Source organism: Ascaphus truei, chromosome 1 (assembly GCF_040206685.1).
Source record: "Ascaphus truei isolate aAscTru1 chromosome 1, aAscTru1.hap1, whole genome shotgun sequence".
NCBI lineage: Eukaryota > Metazoa > Chordata > Amphibia > Anura > Ascaphidae > Ascaphus > Ascaphus truei.
In genome coordinates this window covers 59,063,833-59,086,441 of record NC_134483.1, presented here as the reverse complement: position 1 = coordinate 59,086,441, position 22,609 = coordinate 59,063,833, and the positions used below count along the sequence as shown (strand labels likewise).

At 43.5% G+C, this 22,609-nt stretch overlaps 1 protein-coding gene across 5 annotated transcripts in view; it reads right to left on the bottom strand.

Annotated features, from left to right (window-relative positions):
- Positions 1-19,976: 19,976 nt before the first annotated feature.
- Positions 19,977-22,609, bottom strand: part of LOC142488341 (F-box only protein 4-like) — a 33,256-nt gene continuing 30,623 nt past the window's right edge. For 4 of the 5 annotated variants that reach the window (XM_075588732.1, XM_075588743.1, XM_075588755.1 and 1 more), the window contains 2 exons: positions 21,016-21,191; positions 19,977-20,622 (listed from right to left, as the gene is read on the bottom strand). In XM_075588732.1, the coding sequence (XP_075444847.1) occupies positions 20,539-20,622; positions 21,016-21,191 (260 nt within the window). In that variant the 3' untranslated portion in view covers positions 19,977-20,538. Of the gene's footprint in view, positions 20,623-21,015; positions 21,192-21,221; positions 21,443-22,609 lie in introns of those variants that run through there. The other variant, XM_075588765.1, reaches the window with a different exon arrangement.

Below are 22,609 nucleotides of genomic sequence, written 5' to 3'. Positions count from 1 at the left end.
GTCATCCTCGTCAACGGCATACACGTACAAATATTCTTCTGGTGGAGAGGGTGCGCTTGGTGATGTAAGGTGGTTGAAGGTCCCATTCATCCCATCCATGCCACCCTCCTGCTCCGGCGTCGGAGATACAGGGGCATGAACTCCGAGCAAATTATGTATCCCCGCTATGTCAGTCTCTATCTTCTCCATCCGTTGATCCATATTTAGCATGGTCTCTAAAAGAAGATCTATCTTTACCAGCATAGTAGAGTTCCCGGGGATATCGACACTTAACCCATTCAGCATGCGGTCTAACGAGCTGGTTCTTGTGCATGGCGTGCTGTGGACATCTGGGTGGATGGGTGCCACGGAGGATGAGATGGGGGTTCCCTGGAGAGAAGCGGCAGCGTCGTCGAAGAGGGATGGAGGAGGTGACCGGTGGATTTCCGGGAGAGAAGCGGCAGCGTCTTCGAAGAGTAGTGGAGAAGATGGGATGTGGGTTTCCAGGAGAGCAGCGGCAGAGTCGTCTAAGCGTAATGGAGAAAGTGACCTGTGGATTTCCGGGAGAGAAGCGGCAGAGTCGTCTAAGCGTAATGGAGAAAGTGACCTGTGGATTTCCGGGAGAGAAGCGGCAGAGTCGTCTAAGCGTAATGGAGAAAGTGACCTGTGGATTTCCGGGAGAGCAGCGGCAGCGTCGTCGAAGAGTAGTGGAGAAGATGGGATGTGGGTTTCCAGGAGAGCAGCGGCAGAGTCGTCTAAGTGTAATGGAGGAAGTGGCCTGCGGGTTCGATGGGTTGGCTGCCATTTGTTTTGCTTTGAGTGTACATCACCGAATTTCTTCTTGACATAATAAGGCTTCTTAAAACCCTTAGCCTTTGGGGTCAGCAGAAGGTTTTCTTTATTAGCCTTAGCCTTTCGCTTTGGCCTTGGCTTGGAAATGGCTCCCGCCTTTCGCTTTTTTTGCATGACAGGCATGGCAGAGGCGAGTGTGTTCCTGCGTCCATAGAATCGGGGTTGCTCCATGGAAGCAGATGGCACAATGCAGTATCTGGACAAGGGAAAGTTCAGATACAGATCATCGAGTGGTGGGCTATGCAAAGTGTGTCACCTTTTATGCATGGCAACGAGGTGCAGGTGTTAAAAGTGGGCGTACTCTAATGTGAGTCATTAACGTATAAATACACCATCCATTTTGTGGATTCACTGCACATTGAATACACATCGACTAAACATCGAATATACATTCTTGTGCTTCTATTTCTTTCTACTCGCAGCTATGCCTGTTAAAAAGATTTCAAAGGATCTCAGTATGAAAATTAAGGATATGTACACGAGCGGACAACGAATTGCAGATATCCAACGCTGGTTAGGTGCTTCTGGCCTCGTTGTACCAGCAACCACCGTGAGCTATCATGCCCACGGTAAGACCAAAAAACGCACGAGGACACCAACGGTAACTAACGCGTAAGTATATTATACTGTGTATATATCTATTATTGTTTATATTGCTGCATATTAATTTAACTATATATTATTGATCTATCTATTATTGTTTATATCGCATTATATTTATAAAACTATAAAATACAGTAAATCTATCTATTATTGTTTATATCGCAGTATATTTATAAAACTATAAAATACAGTATATCTATCTATTATTGTTTATATCGCAGTATATTTATAAAACTATAAAATACAGTAAATCTATCTATTGTTTATATCGCAGTATATTTATAAAACTATAAAATACAGTAAATCTATCTATTATTGTTTATATCGCAGTATATTTATAAAAGTATAAAATACAGTAAATCTATCTATTATTGTTTATATCGCAGTATATTTATAAAACTATAAAATACAGTAAATCTATCTATTATTGTTTATATCGCAGTATATTTATAAAACTATAAAATACAGTATATCTATCTATTATTGTTTATATCGCAGTATATTTATAAAACTGTAAAATACAGTAAATCTATCTATTATTGTTTATATCGCAGTATATTTATAAAACTATAAAATACAGTAAATCTATCTATTATTGTTTATATCGCAGTATATTTATAAAACTATAAAATATAGTATATCTATCTATTATTGTTTATATCGCAGTATATTTATAAAACTATAAAATACAGTATATCTATCTATTATTGTTTATATCGCAGTATATTTATAAAACTAAAATACAGTAAATCTACCTATTATTGTTTATATCGCAGTATATTTATAAAACTATAAAATACAGTAAATCTATCTATTATTGTTTATATCGCAGTATATTTATAAAACTATAAAATACAGTAAATCTATTATTGTTTATATCGCAGTATATTTATAAAACTATAAAATACAGTATATCTATCTATTATTGTTTATATCGCAGTATATTTATAAAACTATAAAATACAGTATATCTATTATTGTGTACTGTAAATGATGTGCTGTACTTGTGGCCTACTGCACTGTAACTTACAGGATTGTTGTTTTTCTTTACACTGTAGGGAGACAACTCTTCTGGTCGACAAAATAAGTGAAGAGAATGATGAGAAGAGTGCCTTAGGGGTCAAAGACACTCTGCTGAAAAATCACAATCCCCCTGTATCCGAGACCAGCATAAAGAAGATGAGACGCAAAATTGGATGGAAATATGGACGTGTGAGGTTAGTACTGGACAGTACAGGAAGTTAAAGTGTTGTTTAAGAAACTATACTGTACCTATAAAATTATTCCTTGTCATTACAGAGCATACCCTATGATAAGGGACATCAACAAGATCAAGAGTGGTCCAGGCCCAGGCATGGATCAACAGTGGAGAAACTTTTCAGGATTGCATCTTCACTGACGAGTCTACTATATCGCTGGAGAGATTTGCCACCTTTGCATTCCACAAAAAAGGTTGCATATCTATGAAGCCGGGTCCAAAACACCCAGTGAAGATGCATGTGTGGGGTGCCATCTCTAGGCGTGGACTAGGATGCATTGTCATCTTTGAAGGTAAAATAAGTCACATGCTTTTACAGTACAGCACTGTACTAGTGTGCAGTATTTTGAGCACTTTTCTTTTCTTCTTATAGGAATCATGAATAAAGCTTTTTTCCAAGAGCAAATTGTCCCTGAGATTGTGGAATACATCACACGTGAGTTCCCAGATGGTCACCGTTTCTATCAGGACAACGATCTGAAGCACACCGCGTCAACAGCACATATTCTTGAGCGCGGTATCAACTGGGTGAAGATGCCAGCGGAGTAAGTGCGGTAACCGTGTCTCATTTTTTCCCACTGTTTACTGTGTATCTCTTTAACTAATTCTCCTTTTTTCCCCCTCTAAAGGCAGATTGCCAGACTTCAATCCAATCGAAATGGTCTGGCATCAGCTGAAGGATCATATCCGAAAAGTCGTGAAACCCTCCAAAAAGGATGAGTTGGCGCAAGGCATAATGAGTTTTTCGAACGATGTACTCACCGTGGAACGATGTAATAAATATATTGACCATATTGCGACTGTGTTGCCCATTGTGATAGAGCATAATGGGCAAGCATCAGGAAGGTAGTATGGTACAGTACTGTACTATGGCAAGTACAGGCACACCAAGTACAGTATGATACAGGTAAGTATGGCACAGATTGTTTTACAGCATGCATCTAACTGCACAATTTTTTTCTTTCCTGAGAGAGCAGCACTAGCCATCTGGTTACAAAGTATTTAACAGTAGTTCCAGTATAGACTAGTTTGACAGTACTAGCTGCATACTGTAGTCCAATATGGAGTAGCTATACAGTACACAATGCCATAATACTGTATGCAAATACAGTGGCTGCCGCCTTTAACCTAATGCGGCTGCCACCGCGGGAATTTTAAAACTGCGGAGGCGCGCGGCTTCTTTTCGGACGGTTTTTCGCGCCTCGGGCGCTTTCAATGATAAGCGCCATTAGCGCTTATCTGATGATGCGGCCGCCACGCGGGAAACTCCGGAAGAAAAGAAGAAAAGGCCTGGATAAATCCGGGTAAGTGTTAGATTAAAGGTGGCCGCAACAGTAACTGCACTAATTTTTTTCTTTTCTTGTCTTTTCAGAGAAAAAAGGATGGAAAGGGGGAGGGGGGGTATCATGTGTAAATAGTGTGAACTGTGTGTACAGTAAAGTATATCTAAAGTGCAGTCATGATTTACACAAAACCTCCCCTCTCTCAATGAACTACACAGAATGAGGAAGAAGATAAAGACGGAAAATTTGTATTACTGTTTTTATTATTATCAATGTGCATTATTCATGATTATCCACCGGCCCTCAATTTTCAACTGTGCTGTACTATTTTGTTATTTCTCTTCTGCATACTTCAATAGTGTATCTCCAGTCATGATTTTCACAACCCCCTTCTCTCAATGATTATTTGTATTTTTCTTTCCTGATAAAATAAAATACATATTTAATTACATTCAGATTATTTTTCTTTGAACTTTAAATTCACTGTGAATGGGTGTGGGGGGGATTCTTCAAGAAGACATACAGTTTTATTAATTGGTTAAATTTGTATTAATTGGTTACATAATCAGATTAACATAAGGGATTAGCCAAGCATTTGAAAACGAGTGTGAAGTTATACACGCATGCGCATTAATCATCAACTGGCTCCCTTCCCAAAGAGGATTACACAAAGCCAACAATAGGAAAATTAACGAATGGTCTAAGAGAGGTGTCGATAAGAGGTTGAAATCCTTGAGCGAGCCTTGTGTGTGTCTGCGGGGGGAGGGGGGTAAAGCTGCATGAAGGATTAGCTGTACTGTAGTTTAAAGACATGACATATTTTCAACAGGTCATCATAATGATTTCATCCCCACACCCCCAAATACATGAAAAATCACACAAATCATGTGCAGTCAAACGCACAGTGTCGCAGTCAAAAGCTACAGCACCGATTGAATATCATAATATCAAGATGGTTTAGGCAGGCACATGTTGAGAAAATAAAAATAAAAAATGACGAGAAAAAAATGTGGTTTTTTTGGTCACTCTTGAACAAGCAATGGTGAAGATATACACACATGCACAGTAATAATCAACTAGCTCCCTTCCCAAAGAGGATTACACACAGGCGCAGAGAGGTGACGCTCGTCTCCGGACGATTAAAAGCACAAAGACAAGCTTTTGAAAATGAATGGTTTTCGAGAGGTGTCGATAAGAGGTTGAAATCCTAGAGCGAGCCTTGTGTGTGTCTGCGAGGCGGAGGGGGGTAAAGCTGCATGAAGGATTAGCTGTACTGTAGTTCAAAGACATGACATATTTTCAACAGCTCATCATAATGATTTGATCCCCACATAAAAATCACACAAATCATGTGCAGTCAAACGCACAGTGTCACAGTCAAAAGCTACAGCACCGATTGAATATCGTAATATCAAGATGGTTTAGGCAGGCACATGTTGAGAAAATAAAAATAAAAAATGACGAGAATTTTTTTTTTTTTGGTCAATCTTGAACTTTTTCCCCCCCAATGAGCATTAATAATCAAAACAGAAGAATAAATCAAATCAGGCTCTGCACTGCACTGCACTGTACGTTATACACGCAGGAATGTGATGACATGAATGTGATTGAAGACAGAAAGCCATCCATTCAAAGGAATGGTGTGGGAGAGTTGTACTGTAGATAAGATAAGAAGTTGAAATACAGCAGTGCAGTACATTAGCCAGTGTCGGTGCGGGGGCGAGCGAGGGGAGAGCGCTGTGTACGCCGAAATGTGATACTGTTACAGTACACGCCTATGCGTTTCAACAATGTTCAAATGAGACATACAGTACTGTACATGCATGTATAAATATGCAAATTTACAATTACTGCGTGCGCACACACAGACTGTGTACTGACGTAGGTTGAACTGCTACAGTATTAGACTTTGAAGACAACAGCTCGCGAACGCCCACCTGAGTTTTTAGACGGTATTGCAGTATTGCAGACAGCGCTAATAATATGCTAATAATACGAGCGCTAAAATACCGGAACATATTCTGGAAAAAAAGAAAATATACTGCATCTGCCCGCGGTTATCAGAGTTATGCCGCTACGGCCGCATTAGGATAAAGGGGGCCGCAGCTGTAATTATCTCTATAATTGACTCTAATAAAAATGTCATCATTTATCAATAAGTTTGAGTCATCTGAAGATTTTTTGCATTGAAAAAGTGTATGGGTATAAGGGGTGGGTTACAGGTATATTGAATTTAGGAAAAAGACACACTAGTAACATTTATCTGGAGGATTACACTTGGATTATTGTGATGCCGAAAATAGTAAGGGGCCTATTCTAGTAGCTCAGAAGTGTGATCAATCGCTTCTAAAGTGCACTTTAGGAGTGGATTGGCATGCTTTGCTATTCTGTAAGCCCGTATTGCATCTAAACATGTTTTTTTAGAAGCGGTTTCATTCTGCCTCTGACAATCTGATCGTTTTGTCAAAAAAGCCTCAAACTTGCATTTTTTTTGCCCACAACCGCTATTCTAGTAGCTTTGTTATGCAAACCGCTTCAATTAACTCGGATTTCATTAACATTACCTAAAGGGTGGCGAGATTGGTATTGCAAGTTACATCTAAAGCCTGAAATATGGGTTTGGCTGAGCAAGCAAAATCCATGTCAGACTGGGGATGGAGTACCACCTCTGGTTATTCCGCTTCTAAAGCAAGTGCAAACTGGGCGAATTGGCTCTTAAAACATGTGGTTTGTCACTTTTTTAAGAAGTGTAAGGAATCCGCTCCTCGGTTTAATGTTTGCCTTACCTTGCAGACCTGTGCAGTCCCGGAACACTTCCCCTGATATTTACTGCAGCCTGGATTCACTCACCAAAGCAATACTGCCACACGCCCCTTCTGCCATTGGTTCTCTGACCTTTAAGTGTTGCCTTCCCACAATGCTCCCTGCCGAGCATAGTCCTTCCTGGATGTCTCTGTGTTCTGCCATAAGCCTTGTCTTGTCTATCTCCTTGGTTCCTGAGACCGGCTGCTAGTGTCACGCAGCGGTCTGTTCCTGTGCTGAAGCGGAGTACTCTCCTTGTTGTCTTCAGCTCCCTGATTCCTGTGACCGGCTGCTAGTCTCATGCAGTGGTCAGTTCCTGTTTCCTGTGCTGAAGCTGAGTACTCTCCTTGTTACTTCAGCTCCTTGTTTCCTGTGACCGGCTGCTATATTCATGCAGCGGTCTGTTCCTGGTTTCCTGCACTGAAGCAGAGGTTTTCCTGTGTATCTTCAGCTTCCTGGTTCCTGGGGCCTACTCTTTCCCTAATCTAGAGAGGCCGTGTCCTGGTTCCTGCGCTGAAACGGAGGATTCCCCAGCCCGCTCAGAACTCTTGCGCTGAAGCACTGGTTTACCAGTGCAGCTAGGCGGTGTGCTACTCTGGTCTGTCTACCACCTCCTGAGACCAGTACCATGGGCCATGGTCGCCGCACGCGCAGAGGCCACTCCCGCGCTCCTAAGCTGAAGCGGGGCTCTCCTGACTACCTGTTGCCGAACTCCTGCTTGAACAACGTTTACCCTGATGTCTCCAGTCCTGACCCTGGCGTGTCCACCGACGATGCTGTCTTCTCCTATCCTGATCCTGCTACGTACGACTACGAACTGCGCAATCCGGATCAGCCTGCGCGGTCAAAGGTCGGTGCTTTTACAACCCCACCTCAGCCACGCGGTCCGACCCAGGTTTGTGGCGAGCACAGTCGTGACAGTATGCTCGGCCCCACAAACTCGGACCGCCCTGTGGTGAGGTTTGGTATGTTTCTGTCTGAAATCCTGTCCCGGCCTGTAGACCAGTCCCAGTTTGAAAACCAGTATCTGTGCGAAATACTACCCCTGATTGAAGATCAGATTATGTATGAAGGTTTAACCCCGTTGCAAAGACAATGCCGTAACGATCTCATTAGTAAGGCTTATTGCCTCAAGGACTTAAAACAGTCTCTGGCCGATTGTGTTTGCTCCTCTGGTTCCCCTTTAACCTTGGATAATGTGCATCCTATCAAACTTGCCAACGCCCGAAATGCACTCCTTGCCTTGGCCTTATCATTGGACATTCACCTAGTACAACAGGACCCTCTCTTCATGGTGGTTCATGCTCAAGACACACTCCGTGTACTTTCCCTGACTTTGGACATTTGCATAAAGGAACAGGACCCTCTCCTCGCCAGCTACGCTGCCACTTGGCAGTCCACCTGTGCTGCCAGTCCTGTCGCTAAACCTGGGCACGTATCTCCCTCTCCAGGAAATGACCAAACTGACCCACTATCACTGCCCCCTAACATAAATGCTGCCACGGTCCCTAGCCCTGATGGTACACCCGGGTACTCTGACACCAATGATACGTCTACATTAACCCCTGCTGATCAGTCCTGTGAGGTTCCCCTGGAGTATACGTATATTTCTCTAGCCAACACTAAGGCTCTAGTATCCGAGAACAAGTCCCTTTTTCCCTCTATTCCTAACTCTGAATCTCCCTTTTCAGCCCTCAAAGTTTTTCCTGCTTTAACCCCTGCTAGGCAGTTCTGCATGCCTTCCCTGTCAGGGAACAAATCCCTCCTACCTCCACGTACTCAGCTTCAATTTCTAAGTTCTGTTCCCAGGGTCATTCCTGTATTAAACCCTGTGGGGCAGCTCTCTGAGTCCCCTTTGGTAACCCCCTGTTCTCCGCCAGCCATGGTCACGTCCCTAGCTCCAGAGGAAGAATCCCTTGTCTCACCTATTACAGAGGAAAAACTCTCTATGTTCTACTCTCAGGTATTATCTGCTTTAACTCCTGTAAATTCTTGCTGCCTCCAAGCTAATGCCTTCGTTCTAGCCTCAGAGAATGTGTCCCCAAGTCCTATAGCAGAGGTTGCATTAAATTACTTCCCCAAGGTTGCTGAATCCTTAGTTAGTTTTTGCTATAAAACCCCTGCTTCAGCTCAAGTTTCAGCTGCTGTGCCCCCTGAAACTTCGGCTAAAGTTCTGATTCCAGTTAAATGTATTCAGTTACCAAGTTTTTCCCTAAGCTTGGTCGCAGAGTTCCCATTTCCAGGTACTTCGCTGAACCAGTCTGTCACCCAGAGCGATGATCCCTGCTTCAGCACAGTCCCCACGTCGTGGAATCTGCAGTCATTTCTGGTTTCCCAGACACTCCTTACCAAATACCCACTTCAGAGACCAGTACAGTTATGATTACCCCCCATGTACTGTCTGTGTTCTCCCCTTCTCAAAGCTTAGGGTTAAAACCGTACAGTGGTCAGTATGCCCCTCCTGGGGTTCATGTTGTGTTCCCAGGAATGTTTGCTGACACACTGTTTTCACTTAAAAGCGACGCTTTTTCATATGTGCTAGCTAGAAGCCTGCACACAGTTTCCCCTCTCTCTGAAATTTGCCTTGTCGGCCCTGATACTCGGAGAGGTAAAAACCTCCCTTCAGATTCAGAATCTCTTTCTATAGAGGTCGTCCTTGCTGTTCGTTCCCCTGATTTCTCTGCCCATGCAAACCCTCCAGGGATCAGCATATCGGTTGTTACCCCCTTAGTACAGTCTGAGACCACCCTGCTTATATTACAAATCCTGGTGTTTAAATCTGAGCTATTTAGTTTTACTGCTCTTGCTAAACCTCAGTCCCTCAGCACTGCAGCTAAACGTGCTCCAGCAACCGTTGGGTTACTCGGGGTAAAAATTAAAATTCCTGTCTTAAAGGGTACTTTCTCACACATGTCCAGCAAACCTAGAACCTCAGTGATTGATTCTAAGTCACTTATCACTATATCTGTTGTTCTCACTAGTCAAACCCTGACACCCTCACCACTGGCTAGGAGTCCCGTTATCAGAATTTTTGCACTAGTAAACACGCCTAAATCTGTTTTTGTCATGACAAGCACCCCTGTTGTTAGGGCCCTTGCAGTTTTGGATAAAACTCCTTTTACTTCAAAGGTTTCTGCTATTAAGAGTTTCCACGGTTCCAACTTACCGCTTATTGTCTCTTTAACTCCCATCATTACTCTCCCATTACCAGTCACTGATTCCCAGGCACCAGCTCCTGACGCTAGTTCTCCTATCGGTACCCCTGCTTTGCGAGATGTTTCTGTTATGGATTCCGAGCCTCCAGCTCCGGAGTCAATTCCTTTACTCGCTGCTGTTTTTGTAGTCTCTCAGGTCCCTGTCACTGAAGTACAGACTTCAGCTTCTGAGGTTAGCTCCCCTCCCTCCGCTACCCTTGCTCTGCCTGATTCTCAAGTTTCTGATATTAGAGCCCCAAAGCCTATTCCTACTCCCCAGACAATACTATCTCCCACTGAGGGTTCCCCAGTATTTGAGAGCTCCACTGCTGAGTGCTTCTCTGCCTCTGTGAAACGATGTTTTTCCCCCTCGGAACCTTCTGTTGCCCCTGTTATTTCCTTTGAGTTGGAAATACTCTGTACGTATCCCAAGATTTCGGTCTCTATGTCTGGTTTACTGCTTGCCTTGTCACCTTCCATACCAATACCGGGAAATGCTCCCACCCACCCTATACCCTCGCTGACCACTACCTAGGAGACCTCTGGAGGAGAAGTCCCTCTCAAATTCCTACATGCAGAGGTCAGCCAAGACTTTGTCTGTCCCGAAGGTCGCCCGGGTATATTCGATCAACTATCAAGGCCGCTTATCCTAAATTCTGGTCCCATTACTAAAGACTGGGCTCCCAGTGGGGGTTCTTCTGCCGTTTCTGCTCCGGAACCCTCTGGTTCTTCACAGCCTTGGATTCCCAAGCCATTTCGCGGGGCGAGCCAGGTACCAATGATATCTCTACCACCACTCTCATATCCTAGAACAGTACCCACCAAGGAACTGCTCGTTTACGGATCCCCTTTCCGCCTAAAAAACTTTAGGAACAACTCGATGTCCCCGAGACCCATGGATGGCCCTAGCCCTAGCTGGCCGCAGTTCTCTCCGGGGGGTGGGGGTACACAAAGGAGTGACCACGAGTCTCTGAACCATGACTCTAACACCAATCCTAGACGGTTCAGGAACAACTCCTGGTCCCCCAACTCTATGAGTGGTCTTGTTCGCCCGGAGGTCTCACGTGAAGAGGGGGGTACTGTAAGGAATCCGCTCCTCGGTTTAATGTTTGCCTTACCTTGCAGACCTGTGCAGTCCCGGAACACTTCCCCTGATATTTACTGCAGCCTGGATTCACTCACCAAAGCAATACTGCCACACGCCCCTTCTGCCATTGGTTCTCTGACCTTTAAGTGTTGCCTTCCCACAATGCTCCCTGCCGAGCATAGTCCTTCCTGGATGTCTCTGTGTTCTGCCATAAGCCTTGTCTTGTCTATCTCCTTGGTTCCTGAGACCGGCTGCTAGTGTCACGCAGCGGTCTGTTCCTGTGCTGAAGCGGAGTACTCTCCTTGTTGTCTTCAGCTCCCTGATTCCTGTGACCGGCTGCTAGTCTCATGCAGTGGTCAGTTCCTGTTTCCTGTGCTGAAGCTGAGTACTCTCCTTGTTACTTCAGCTCCTTGTTTCCTGTGACCGGCTGCTATATTCATGCAGCGATCTGTTCCTGGTTTCCTGCACTGAAGCAGAGGTTTCCCTGTGTATCTTCAGCTTCCTGGTTCCTGGGGCCTACTCTTTCCCTAATCTAGAAAGGCCGTGTCCTGGTTCCTGCGCTGAAACGGAGGATTCCCCAGCCCGCTCAGAACTCTTGCGCTGAAGCACTGGTTTACCAGTGCAGCTAGGCGGTGTGCTACTCTGGTCTGTCTACCACCTCCTGAGACCAGTACCATGGGCCATGGTCGCCGCACGCGCAGAGGCCACTCCCGCGCTCCTAAGCTGAAGCGGGGCTCTCCTGACTACCTGTTGCCGAACTCCTGCTTGAACAACGTTTACCCTGATGTCTCCAGTCCTGACCCTGGCGTGTCCACCGACGATGCTGTCTTCTCCTATCCTGATCCTGCTACGTACGACTACGAACTGCGCAATTCGGATCAGCCTGCGGTCTAAGGTCGGTGCTTTTACAACCCCACCTCAGCCACGCGGTCCGACCCAGGTTTGTGGCGAGCACAGTCGTGACAAGAAGCGGTTTAGAAAAAGTGATTTGCAATAGAGAATACCGTTTTTTTTCCTCCCATTTCATTCTGCTTCTTGTGAACATGCGCGGTTTGGCAATGACGACTTCGGAGTGACTAAAATAAGCCCGTTGCCCTTATTCTGCAATGTGTGATACGTGCAGATCATGCGCTATCTCATGAAAAGCCCCATTTACTTTAATAGGGCTTTTCATGCGATAGCACGTCATCTGTGTGTAACGGTGTTTCCCCCACCCAATCGCAGATATGGGCCATTACAGGGTGTATGGTGCATATACCTGCTGGCAACAGGAGGGCTGAGTCGTCCGCCGATGGTAGTGGGGACACAGGAACAGGCTTCTGGGGTTCATAACCCACATATCTCCTTAAAAGTGCAACACCTCCATCTGCCGTGGACTCCAGAAACTGAAGGTGTTCTTCCACGGTAGAACTTATTACCTCTCCCCCCAGTATTGTCACACACCAGGCAGAAGGTATATTGCACAACAGGAACGGTTTTATTACTACACTCTGCAGTAACAGTTACACAGCAGTCTTCTGCCGGTTACAGTCTGTCAGGTCAGCTATCACTGAAGATGGTCCCTGGACTATCACTACAGGCCAAGGGCACCGCAGCCGTCCTAGTTCTTTCCCACCTCCCTAGCGGAGGTAAGGTATACACTCACTCTCCCCCAAGGGGAAGAGGAATAGAGTAGGCCCAATATGCAGGCTCTCCAATGTGTGGCCTGCCCTCCTCAAGTGGGGGAAGGAACTACTAATGTTAGGGCGGTCCTGTCCTTAAGTACAGCCAGAAAGCAAGCACCCCGTTGTCCCAGCTACAACAGGATGTACCACCCTCTGCTGTCACTCAAGTGCATTACCCAAGGTGAGGGGGAAAGCCTCATACCAACTACTGGCAACCTGTTAGTACCAGGGTTTACTGCCAGCCCATTGGGCAGAATAGTAGTCAGGGGGAACCCTGCTTCATGTGCTTATCTCACCATACAGAATAAGGGCCCGTCTTGCTACATCTGTATGTTAAAAACAAAAAAGGGTTTGTTTTTCTGTTATAGCTTAGTAATTTTTCATTAAAATACATTTTCTCAGTCCAGAACCCTTAAATCTCACGGATATTGGTACTAGAAGGATGACATATCTTGCAAATTGGAAAAACAACATGCAAATAAGTTGTTTGGGTTTAACTTCTCACTTGCATATGCTGCTATAAAAATATTGATAATCTATTCCTGCTGTAAAAATCCCCTTATCACTGTTTTACCACTGGTGTTATTCCTTTAGGAAATAGGCTGAGCAATAAAATTGAAGCTAAACACTAATAACGTAATTTTTTTCCCCATTACCAGCCTTTGGTGAATCAAGGCCAATATATCTGCTGGATTTAGTCTCTCTGCAGTAGCTCTTGCATACTGTAATTGTTTTATACTAACAAATTAAATGCCTAATATCTCAGGGAGAGGGGGAAGTGGTGCATGATTCTGATACAATAATAGAATGTTACTGCCTCTATGACAAATTAAGGAGGAAATATGATTTTTTAAATCATACAAATTCAGATTTGGTCGTATGTTGCAAGGCTGCCATCTAGTGGCAAATTCAGAGTAGGAAAGTATGTATGTATATGTAGCCTAGTGCCCCTGGCTATAGCCTTGCCACTGGCCTCAACACTATAAGTCCTGATAGGAACAGGCAATGTTGGGGTTAAACTCCTGCGCAGGGCCTAGCCTGCAGTTGCAGGCTGGATGGGTACAATGTTGCCTTATCCAGGGGCAGGCCTAAACCGACAGTTGGAGTGCCAAACCTGGGGAGGGTACCGACTGGGTCACATGCAGATGGTGTGATGCTCATTGGTACCTGGACCTTCCCTGTTATGGGGCAGGGTTACAAGCCCCTCCCCTGTGTATAAAGCTGGCACTCCATCAAATTGTGTGTGGTAGTTGGTGTGTGTCTTCCCTTCCTCAGGGGAGTGGAAGTGATTCCCTTTGCCCTGCAAGGGGTGGAGTTGAGGGACTATTGGGGCCTCAAGCCCCTGAGGTCTGCTCCAGGGATTGTGGAGGATGACTGTCTGTATATATATATATATATATATATATATATATATATATATATATATATATATATATATATAATCAAAAAATAAAATAGATGATACCGTTCTGTGGCTAACGAAATGCTTTTATTTGTGCGAGCTTTCGAGATACACTGATCTCTTCTTTCGGCGATGTTTCAATATATAAATATATATATATATATATGAACAACAAGAAAAGAAAGCGACCGATCCTAGTGCAACATGAAAAAAACACTTTTAATAAAATAGATTAGGTCCAACAAAAATGCACTCACAAACAAATAATAAATAAAAGCATGTAATGAGTATACTCATTCGCCTCCACGTGCTGCTATGGCTCCGTTTGTATACTGCTCTCTCTTGGGTGAAGTGTCAGCTTCTCCGGCAATCTTTATTAGGTGCTGGAACTGTGAATGCCTCTGGAACCGTGACCTGGAAGTTCAACAGGCCCCGTGGTTAGACCGGATGTCAGGATGGTAGGTATATGACCCCGTGGTTCGGTATAGACCGGCAAAGTACTGTGTCCTTATAGTGTCCACCCGGTACCTGTACCTCCACTGGCAAACCGCTCTCCTAGAAGATAGAGCTCCTGCCTTTCCCGCAGTCGTCTGGTGGGAATCGCAGCTGGGGCTCTGACCCGGAAGTACAAACGCCCCCTCTGTGTGAACCGGATGCGGAATAACGGGTGTATGACCCCGCTGTTGAGTTCTATAAACCGGCACTGTCCCAAAAGTCCTGACAGAGTCTAGGCAATGTAAAAAAGTGGCGAAAAGGCTGCGAACGAGTATATATATAAAATCTGGTCTGAATACCAATAAAAAATCCTCCCTACGCGTTTCTTCACTCTTAGGGTGATTTCATCAGGGTTCGTTTATAGGAAAATTTGGACACACAGAGTCTACCATCAAAAAGGATATGGGCATATCACAAAGTCCACCTTCAAAAATTCAAATGTGATATCCCAAAATTAGATATTCTATAGAAACAGGGTAGCAATAAATTAAACTATTCTAAAGAGGTGTTTATCATTAATCAAAGGTCATGTCTCAGACCTAATCCAAAACAGCAATTGTAAATAGTGTTGAAGTTAATAGGTGTTAGGTATTACCAAAAATACGCATATCCTTTATAACCCTCTAGTATACTCTTAATTGTATCCTGGAATATGACCTAAATATGGATGAACTATACAAAGTAAAATGGACCAAAAACAGCTACAGATTAATTCATATGTAGCCCTGTGTGGTTTGGGCTATAGGTCTGCCCTCCTCCTGGCAGTAATACATTGTAAGGGCAGGTTTGCCAGGAGCAATCTTGGGTTTTCTCCACGTCATGCAGTGCAGTGAGTCAGTGAAGGTAGTGTCATTAGGCCTTGTGTCCAATTGGAGACACAGGGGTGGTGCCTGCTGGAGCTTACTTAATGTACTGCAACTTCCTGATTTAGTGAGTGGGCCCCTACAGTGAGAGGGACAAGGTTTACCCAACAAAGCTGTCAGGGTCCTGGCAGGCTTGAGGCCCTCCCTCAGGAGGGTGGTGAGGAAACCTATTCCTCCTACCCTAACGGGGTAGGGGAAGAGCTAGAATCACTCTTGGTGCCCTTGGCTGGGAGTGAGTTCAGGGACATTTGATTGTTGTGAGTGAGACTGCTCCTAAGAGGAAGATCAAATAAAGACTGCTGCATTTCACCTATACCTCTTGCCTGAGATTGAAGTATATTGGGAGGAGGGGGAGAGTTTTTTTGCAGATACTTCACCCCATGCAACTGGGGGCTGCACGAGATGGAGCGCTGCACCTGTAAGTAGAATTGGGGCACAACCCCAGAAGCCTGTCCTGTTATTCCCCTCTATCATCAGGCGGAAGACTCAGGGCCCCCTGTTGTCAGCACCCCCACATCACGGATGCCCTGGTCTGCTCACCATATCAGGTACGAAGTGAAAAAATAGGGGACACCACTTGAAAGGGGACTGTCCTGTACCATGCTTTATATACCCCAGACTGAGTGATGCCAAAGAGCCTAGCAGTAGCAGGGTTGTATGACTGCATCATCTGTACCACAAGGCAGCCATAATATTGGTTCTATTACTATAGCTAGTCAAGGAAAGTACATTGTAAAACTATAACGAAGGATGTGTAATGCCCTTTCTTTTGTATATGGATGCCCCATGTACACTATAATGTCATTCTACTATATGGATAATGTGCATACTGATAATTTACACCTCATACATAAACCTTGGCCCCCTGCAGACACACTTACCAGAACGCCCTCCTACTGTCTCTGCATGTTCTTCCTACCAACCAATTAGATTGTAAGCTCTTCCGAGCAGGGACTCCTTTTCCTAAGTGTCACTTTTATGTCTGAAGCACTTCCCTTTGTGTTATTTGTAATTTATATGATTGTCACGTGTATTACAGTACTGCTGTGAAGCGCTATATAAAGACATACATACATGTAATAAAAACATTATATGGGACACTTACTACTGATCCCGCAGGGCTTCCTCACTGTGGCCATATATACTTCTGTTTGTTGGGCCTTATATATCTGGTGAGGTGACAAATAGTTGTTACATTTATTTAAAAACATTTATTTTTACTTTCATATCGAATAAATCTGTGTTTTTATTATAACACGAGTGCCCCAGTGCTTTATTCAGCTTTGGAAAATGTCCTACTATTAGTCCAGACTGAGAGCACCTTACGGAGTGAGACTATATTGCGCAACATTTCTGCAACGAATGAGACCCAGTGGAAACTCCCTGTAGGCTGGAGTATTATTCTCCCCATGAATAAACATAAGTGGCTATAACAACATTTGTGTGTGGTTCCTTTGCTACATTATATATATTATGTAATATTGTTACACCCGGGGAGTCACGCCGCCATCGGCGTGCTCCCCACTCACCAGCACCACCACGGGTCCTCCCGCTCCGTTCACGTCAGCCTCCCTCCAGGCCGCCCGACCACTGCGGCACTAAGGCGCGCATGCGCCATCTAAAATAGTGCCGGCTCATGGCACGCACGGCGCGCACCCGGCCACACGCACGGAGGCGCGGCCACGCACACTGGAGCGCGCTCCAGCTTCTTAAAGGCACAACGTCCCGGACGGCGGGCACGTGCAAATCAGGTGCATGGACACTAACACTGCCCTCCCTAGCTCCACCCCAGGGAGCTCACCTAGACCTGTCTCCTATCACAGCCTCACTCATTCACACACCTCCACATTGCTGTTCTGTCATTGGACCCTCTCGCCTACATATGCTCAGCTGTGCCACTGACACTTCCCCGAGCATAGAGCCGGTTGCTGTTCTCATCACTCTCTGCCTCCCTAGTCCTGTCTTGCAGTCCTGACACTGTGTACCAAACCGGCTTTCTCCTTGACCACTCCACTTTCTCCGCTCCCGACCTTGGCTACGGCAATACGAACACTCCGCTCTATCCGCTCCTGACCTTGGCTACGGCAATACGACCACTCCGCTCTCTCCGCACCCGATCTTGGCTTATGGTAATACGACTACATCCCCCTCTCTTACCCCAGACTTGGCTAACAGTACCTTCTACTGTCTGTACCTCTCCTGCCCCGGCCCGGATATCCAGACTAATATACATTCAAGACGTGCCCTCGTGGCAATGGGTGGCGTAATATCCATTCCCACCACAAGACTGTGGTCCCGCCTAGTTTGTGGTGAGCACAGCGTGACAGATAGCACCTCAATTAATTGTATTTATGTGTATAAGACAAACACAAATCCAATATAAACATCAGAAAAAGAACCAACCATCCTGCATACGGAAAAAAAATGAAATTAAACGTGTAGCCCTATAGCCATTGAAGGATGAACACTGCCAAAATATGATTGCAAAATAATAACTATTTCTGTAAAATAAGGCTATCTTCAAAGTGAAATCAATTTGTCCTTCTGCTAATGATCTTGTGGAAAGAAATAGATGAGTGATTTTTCTAAGCGCTTAGAACACACACACACACACACACACACCCCCCTCTCTCTTGATTCTGGGGATCGTGCTGCTGGTAGCACTCCCCATGATCGGGTGCGGCGGTGATTTTTTTCCCCCGCGATCCCCGTTATAACGCGGTGGCAATATGTGGACCCCAAGCACCGCGTTATAACTGGGTTCAGCTATATATGTATATATATATATCAAAACAAAACAAAAAAGAAGAAGTAGCGCCTCTAATATACCTTGACAAAACTGTGATTAAGTTAACCTAACTATGAATGCATCCAATGGGGTGGCAAAAGTGGGTAAAATATACTAAAACCAGTATTAAACAAGGATTTTACGTTTATATATTAAAATATGTAAAATGTTCTATGACAATAACCTAATACTTTATTAATTAATAAAATAACATATAAACTAAATAAAAATGTAATAATATTATAGAAGTGAATGAATTAAAATGCAAATGAATTAGAACTTAAAAAACCTTAAAAAACACAGAGTCCTGTTCCAAAATAAAACATCCAGGTAATAGGCAGCCCGTTTCAAAGGGGTCACTACTCCCTGTTGATACCTATGAAAAAAGAAAAGAAACAGGCGCATACCTAGTGCATTAAAGTAACCCCTGATGAAGTCATCATAGATGATGAAACGCGTAGGGCGTGGCTAAGACTGAGGTGTCACTTTCCCACGGACATTACCACTGCTGTTTGAGAGACACTGCAGGCTGTGTGAGGATAAGAAGAAGTTTGGATCCTTTGCCCCCGGTGGTGCACTAATCAGAAGCAGGGAACTGAAGGTGCTGGTTCCCGGAGGGACTTCCTGTGCGGGGCACCCGACCAGAGGGACGCCACTTCCGGTTGTTCGAACCACGTGGAGAACAAACAGGAGAAGGATACCAATGCTGATATCGGACAGCAGTACTGGCTTATGAGAGCCTATCTCATACTTGCTTTTAAACCGTGTACCTTTGTGAGTGGGCATTTGACTGTTTTTATTGTTCTATAAACTAAATTGTTATACTTTAATGCACTAGGTGTGCGCCTGTTTATTTTCTTTTCTTTTTTCATACACTGATATATATATATATATCTCGAAAGCTTGCACAAATAAAAGCATTTCGTTAGCTACAGAACGGTATCATCTATTTATTTTTTGATTATTGAAGCTCGGCTAACACGGTACTGATACCTCTACATGTATATGTATATGTATATGTATATGTATATGTATATGTATATGTATATGTATATATATATATATATATATATATATATATATATATATATATATATACACACAGTACACACACACACGCAATACATTCATTACCTCTATCTAAAAGTACTGTAATGCTATTGAATACATCTATAAATACAACCCGTATGTAACCCCTCTTATATCACAGTCTGTGAGTCCATCCACCCTTAGTACAACGTAAATCGGGCCCACCACACAATATATATTAACCGGTGCATTGTTATAATAATTTAATAAATTGTGCCTTACCACCACGTGTGTGTGCCTGGTGTAAGTTGTTTCAAATGAAGCTAAGTTTATTTAAAGCAAGGGTGCTCAACTCTAGTCCTAAAGCCGCCCCCTCCCCCCTCCCAACAGGTCAGGTTTTCAGGGTATTCCTGCTTCAGACTAGGTGGCTCAATCAGAGGCTCAGTCAAACACAGAGTCACCTGTGCTGAAGCAGAGACTGATTGAGCCACCTGGGATATCCTGAAAAACTGACCTTTTGAGGGAGGGGGGGGGGGTGTTTAGGAGTGGAGTACCGTTGAATTAGAGGGTAATGCATCATACAGATCCCATGTTCAAGGATGGCTCTGTCAGATGCTGTTACTGCTGCAATATTGATTTAGGAAAAACTGAAATTGCGCAAATAAATAGGAAAAAGCTTTAAACATTGTAAATATATTTGTTTTTATAAGCAAAAAAAACCAACAACAACAACAAATACAGTGAAAAATTAAGATATACATGAAACATTAATGGTTAAAGCAATCACCCCTGGGATTTTTTTTTTTTTAACGTAATTGGTGTTAACTGTTGCAATTCTCAGCACCAGGGACCCCTCCGATTCCCCAGATAATTACTGTGGTAGTTGCCAGGGCCAGGTTCCCTTCCAGGGAAAACATTTTGCTGGTCACATCTTGCTGGATGCACGAGCCGTGTCATCGGTTCCGGCTTCCTATTGGTCGACAGCCGCGGCCATGCTGGATTCTCCAGAAGGAGCACCGGCAACTCTCACGGTCGTTATCATCTCTGTAAGTGGGGTGTCCCCAGCGCTGGATTCAACACAGGAGGAAACCTTGGTTCCAATAACTCTGGAAATGTGGCTTCAAATATGAAAAACATGTGCATTAAGCAGTACTCGATACGGAATTTGTAATATATACAATAACTATTTATTTTACATTGGCATTAAAATGTACAGTGCATTGTGGCATTAGTTTCTTTCTACAACGTTCTCTCGACTTCTCCAAGGATCCACTCTATACCATCCAGTAGTCCTGAAAGAGTGGATGCTTCAGTGTTTTGCACCTGCAAAAAATAAGATGAAACCATTAAAGATCACTTTAAACAATGTATATTTTCTATATATTTTTTATCTTCCAATTGATTCATAAAGCAAATGTAAAACACTGGTCATAATATTTATAACATTCTGATAAAACATAGCAATAGATCAATGTGTTTTTTTTTGTTTTGTTTTTTAATGAAATTTTAAATAAATACATAATCTGAGGAGAACTTCATTGAGTGTGTTACAATCTACAATGGTATTGAACACAAAGTTGTGTTTTTTGGTCTCCTGGACACTCCTGGGCACATTTGCAAGAGATATTCAACGCATAATGGATTTGCTTATCTTTAAGATAACGTTTTTGTAAATGAATCATACATTTAAAAATAACAATTGAAAAAAAATCATACCATCCAGGGTCGATTTAACGCGTTGAGGCGCAATTCATGTGCCACATAAACACAGGGAATTCGTCTATCTCCAGGCTGAGTAACACAAGATAAAACCAACAATGGTCTCATGGGTGATCCCCATATTGGGTCAGTCATGGCCAGAATCAGTGCAATTTCATCTTCACGGTTGTGTCCTAAAACAAAGAGTCAAACTTACATCACATTCAGCAGTCTGTGGGTAGGTTTACTGGCTATGCAATTCTTTAACCCAGGCTGTGCTGAAGAGCTGTGTAATGCAGCAGCATAAGCTTATAGGGAACATGTCAAGTGGATTTGAAGCAAAAGTTGACACTGAGTGCTCATTTGCATGTCATTTCCCATGATCCCTTGCTTCAGTGGAAGCACTGCATGCTAGAAAATACTGGTGAAAAGCAGGGTTGCAGATCTGTGTGAGATGAAAATATAACTTGTGAGCATATTCACATTTACTGTATCCCATTCACAAAATTGTAATCAATTCCTCCTAAAAGCCGTTTGGTACCAACGTGACCATTTATTATCCCTTGTTAGAAAGGTGTAGCCACTTGCCTTTTCCCCCCCCATTATTTTATAAGCTTTCCCCTCTTCTGTACATGAAAATGCGAATACTAAACTCCGGAAAAAGAACAGTTTGTTTTGTATCACTTGCGCTTAATTTTATTTTCCGTGTGTGAGAAGATCACAAACTAGACCCCGCTTGTTTCGGTCACCAACATTAAAAAGCCTACAGATTAGTTTCATGCAAAGCTCACAGCTGAATATAAAAAAGAAATAACATGAATATCATTAGTAAAGCCTGCATAGCAAACACCGTACACTTGTTACAAGTGTTCTTTTCTATCACCTAATAAATTATTTCTTACATAGACACTACTAGCTATAGTAACCAACTGGTGCTAATCTGGAAGGCACCATAAAGTCAATCAACAGGTGCCTTAATGCAACAAATCACTGCCCTATATCTGCTAGTAAATAGTATTTGTGTATTATTGATGCATCCCAATGGAAAACATTTCAAAAGCAAATTCCCCCCTCTATTTCTATCGTAGGAGAGATGGTGGTGAGAACCAGAGACATCTCCCTTAATAGGTAGGCTGCATTTTGTTACTTTGTCTTGGGAACAAAATACTGTAACTACAAATATAGGATAGGTATCCGTCGTCTACATTTACCATAGGTTGAAATTGATGGGCGTACAGTGTGTCTTTCTTCAACCTCATCTACTATGTAACTATGTAAGACTAATGGAAAGAAAATTAAATTATGTATCCATTCTCCTATGTGTTGGCAGCAGTGAGCCAAGAAGACCCACTCTAAACTCTGGTGACAACATACATAAGAAGGAACATTGTGTGAAGAAATGAAACTTCAATAAAGTGCAATCTAAATGTGAAAAAACTGAGGTGCTTGATGACATTGAAAAAAAAAAGGGCATTTTGTCTTTTTTTTTGGAGTGGTGCCCCAAAATGTACTCCATATTCAAGGTGTGGTCTTACAAATGTTTTTATAGAGGGGCATAATTATGTTTACTTTCCTTACAAGCTTATGCTTTATTTTGTACACTAACATCACT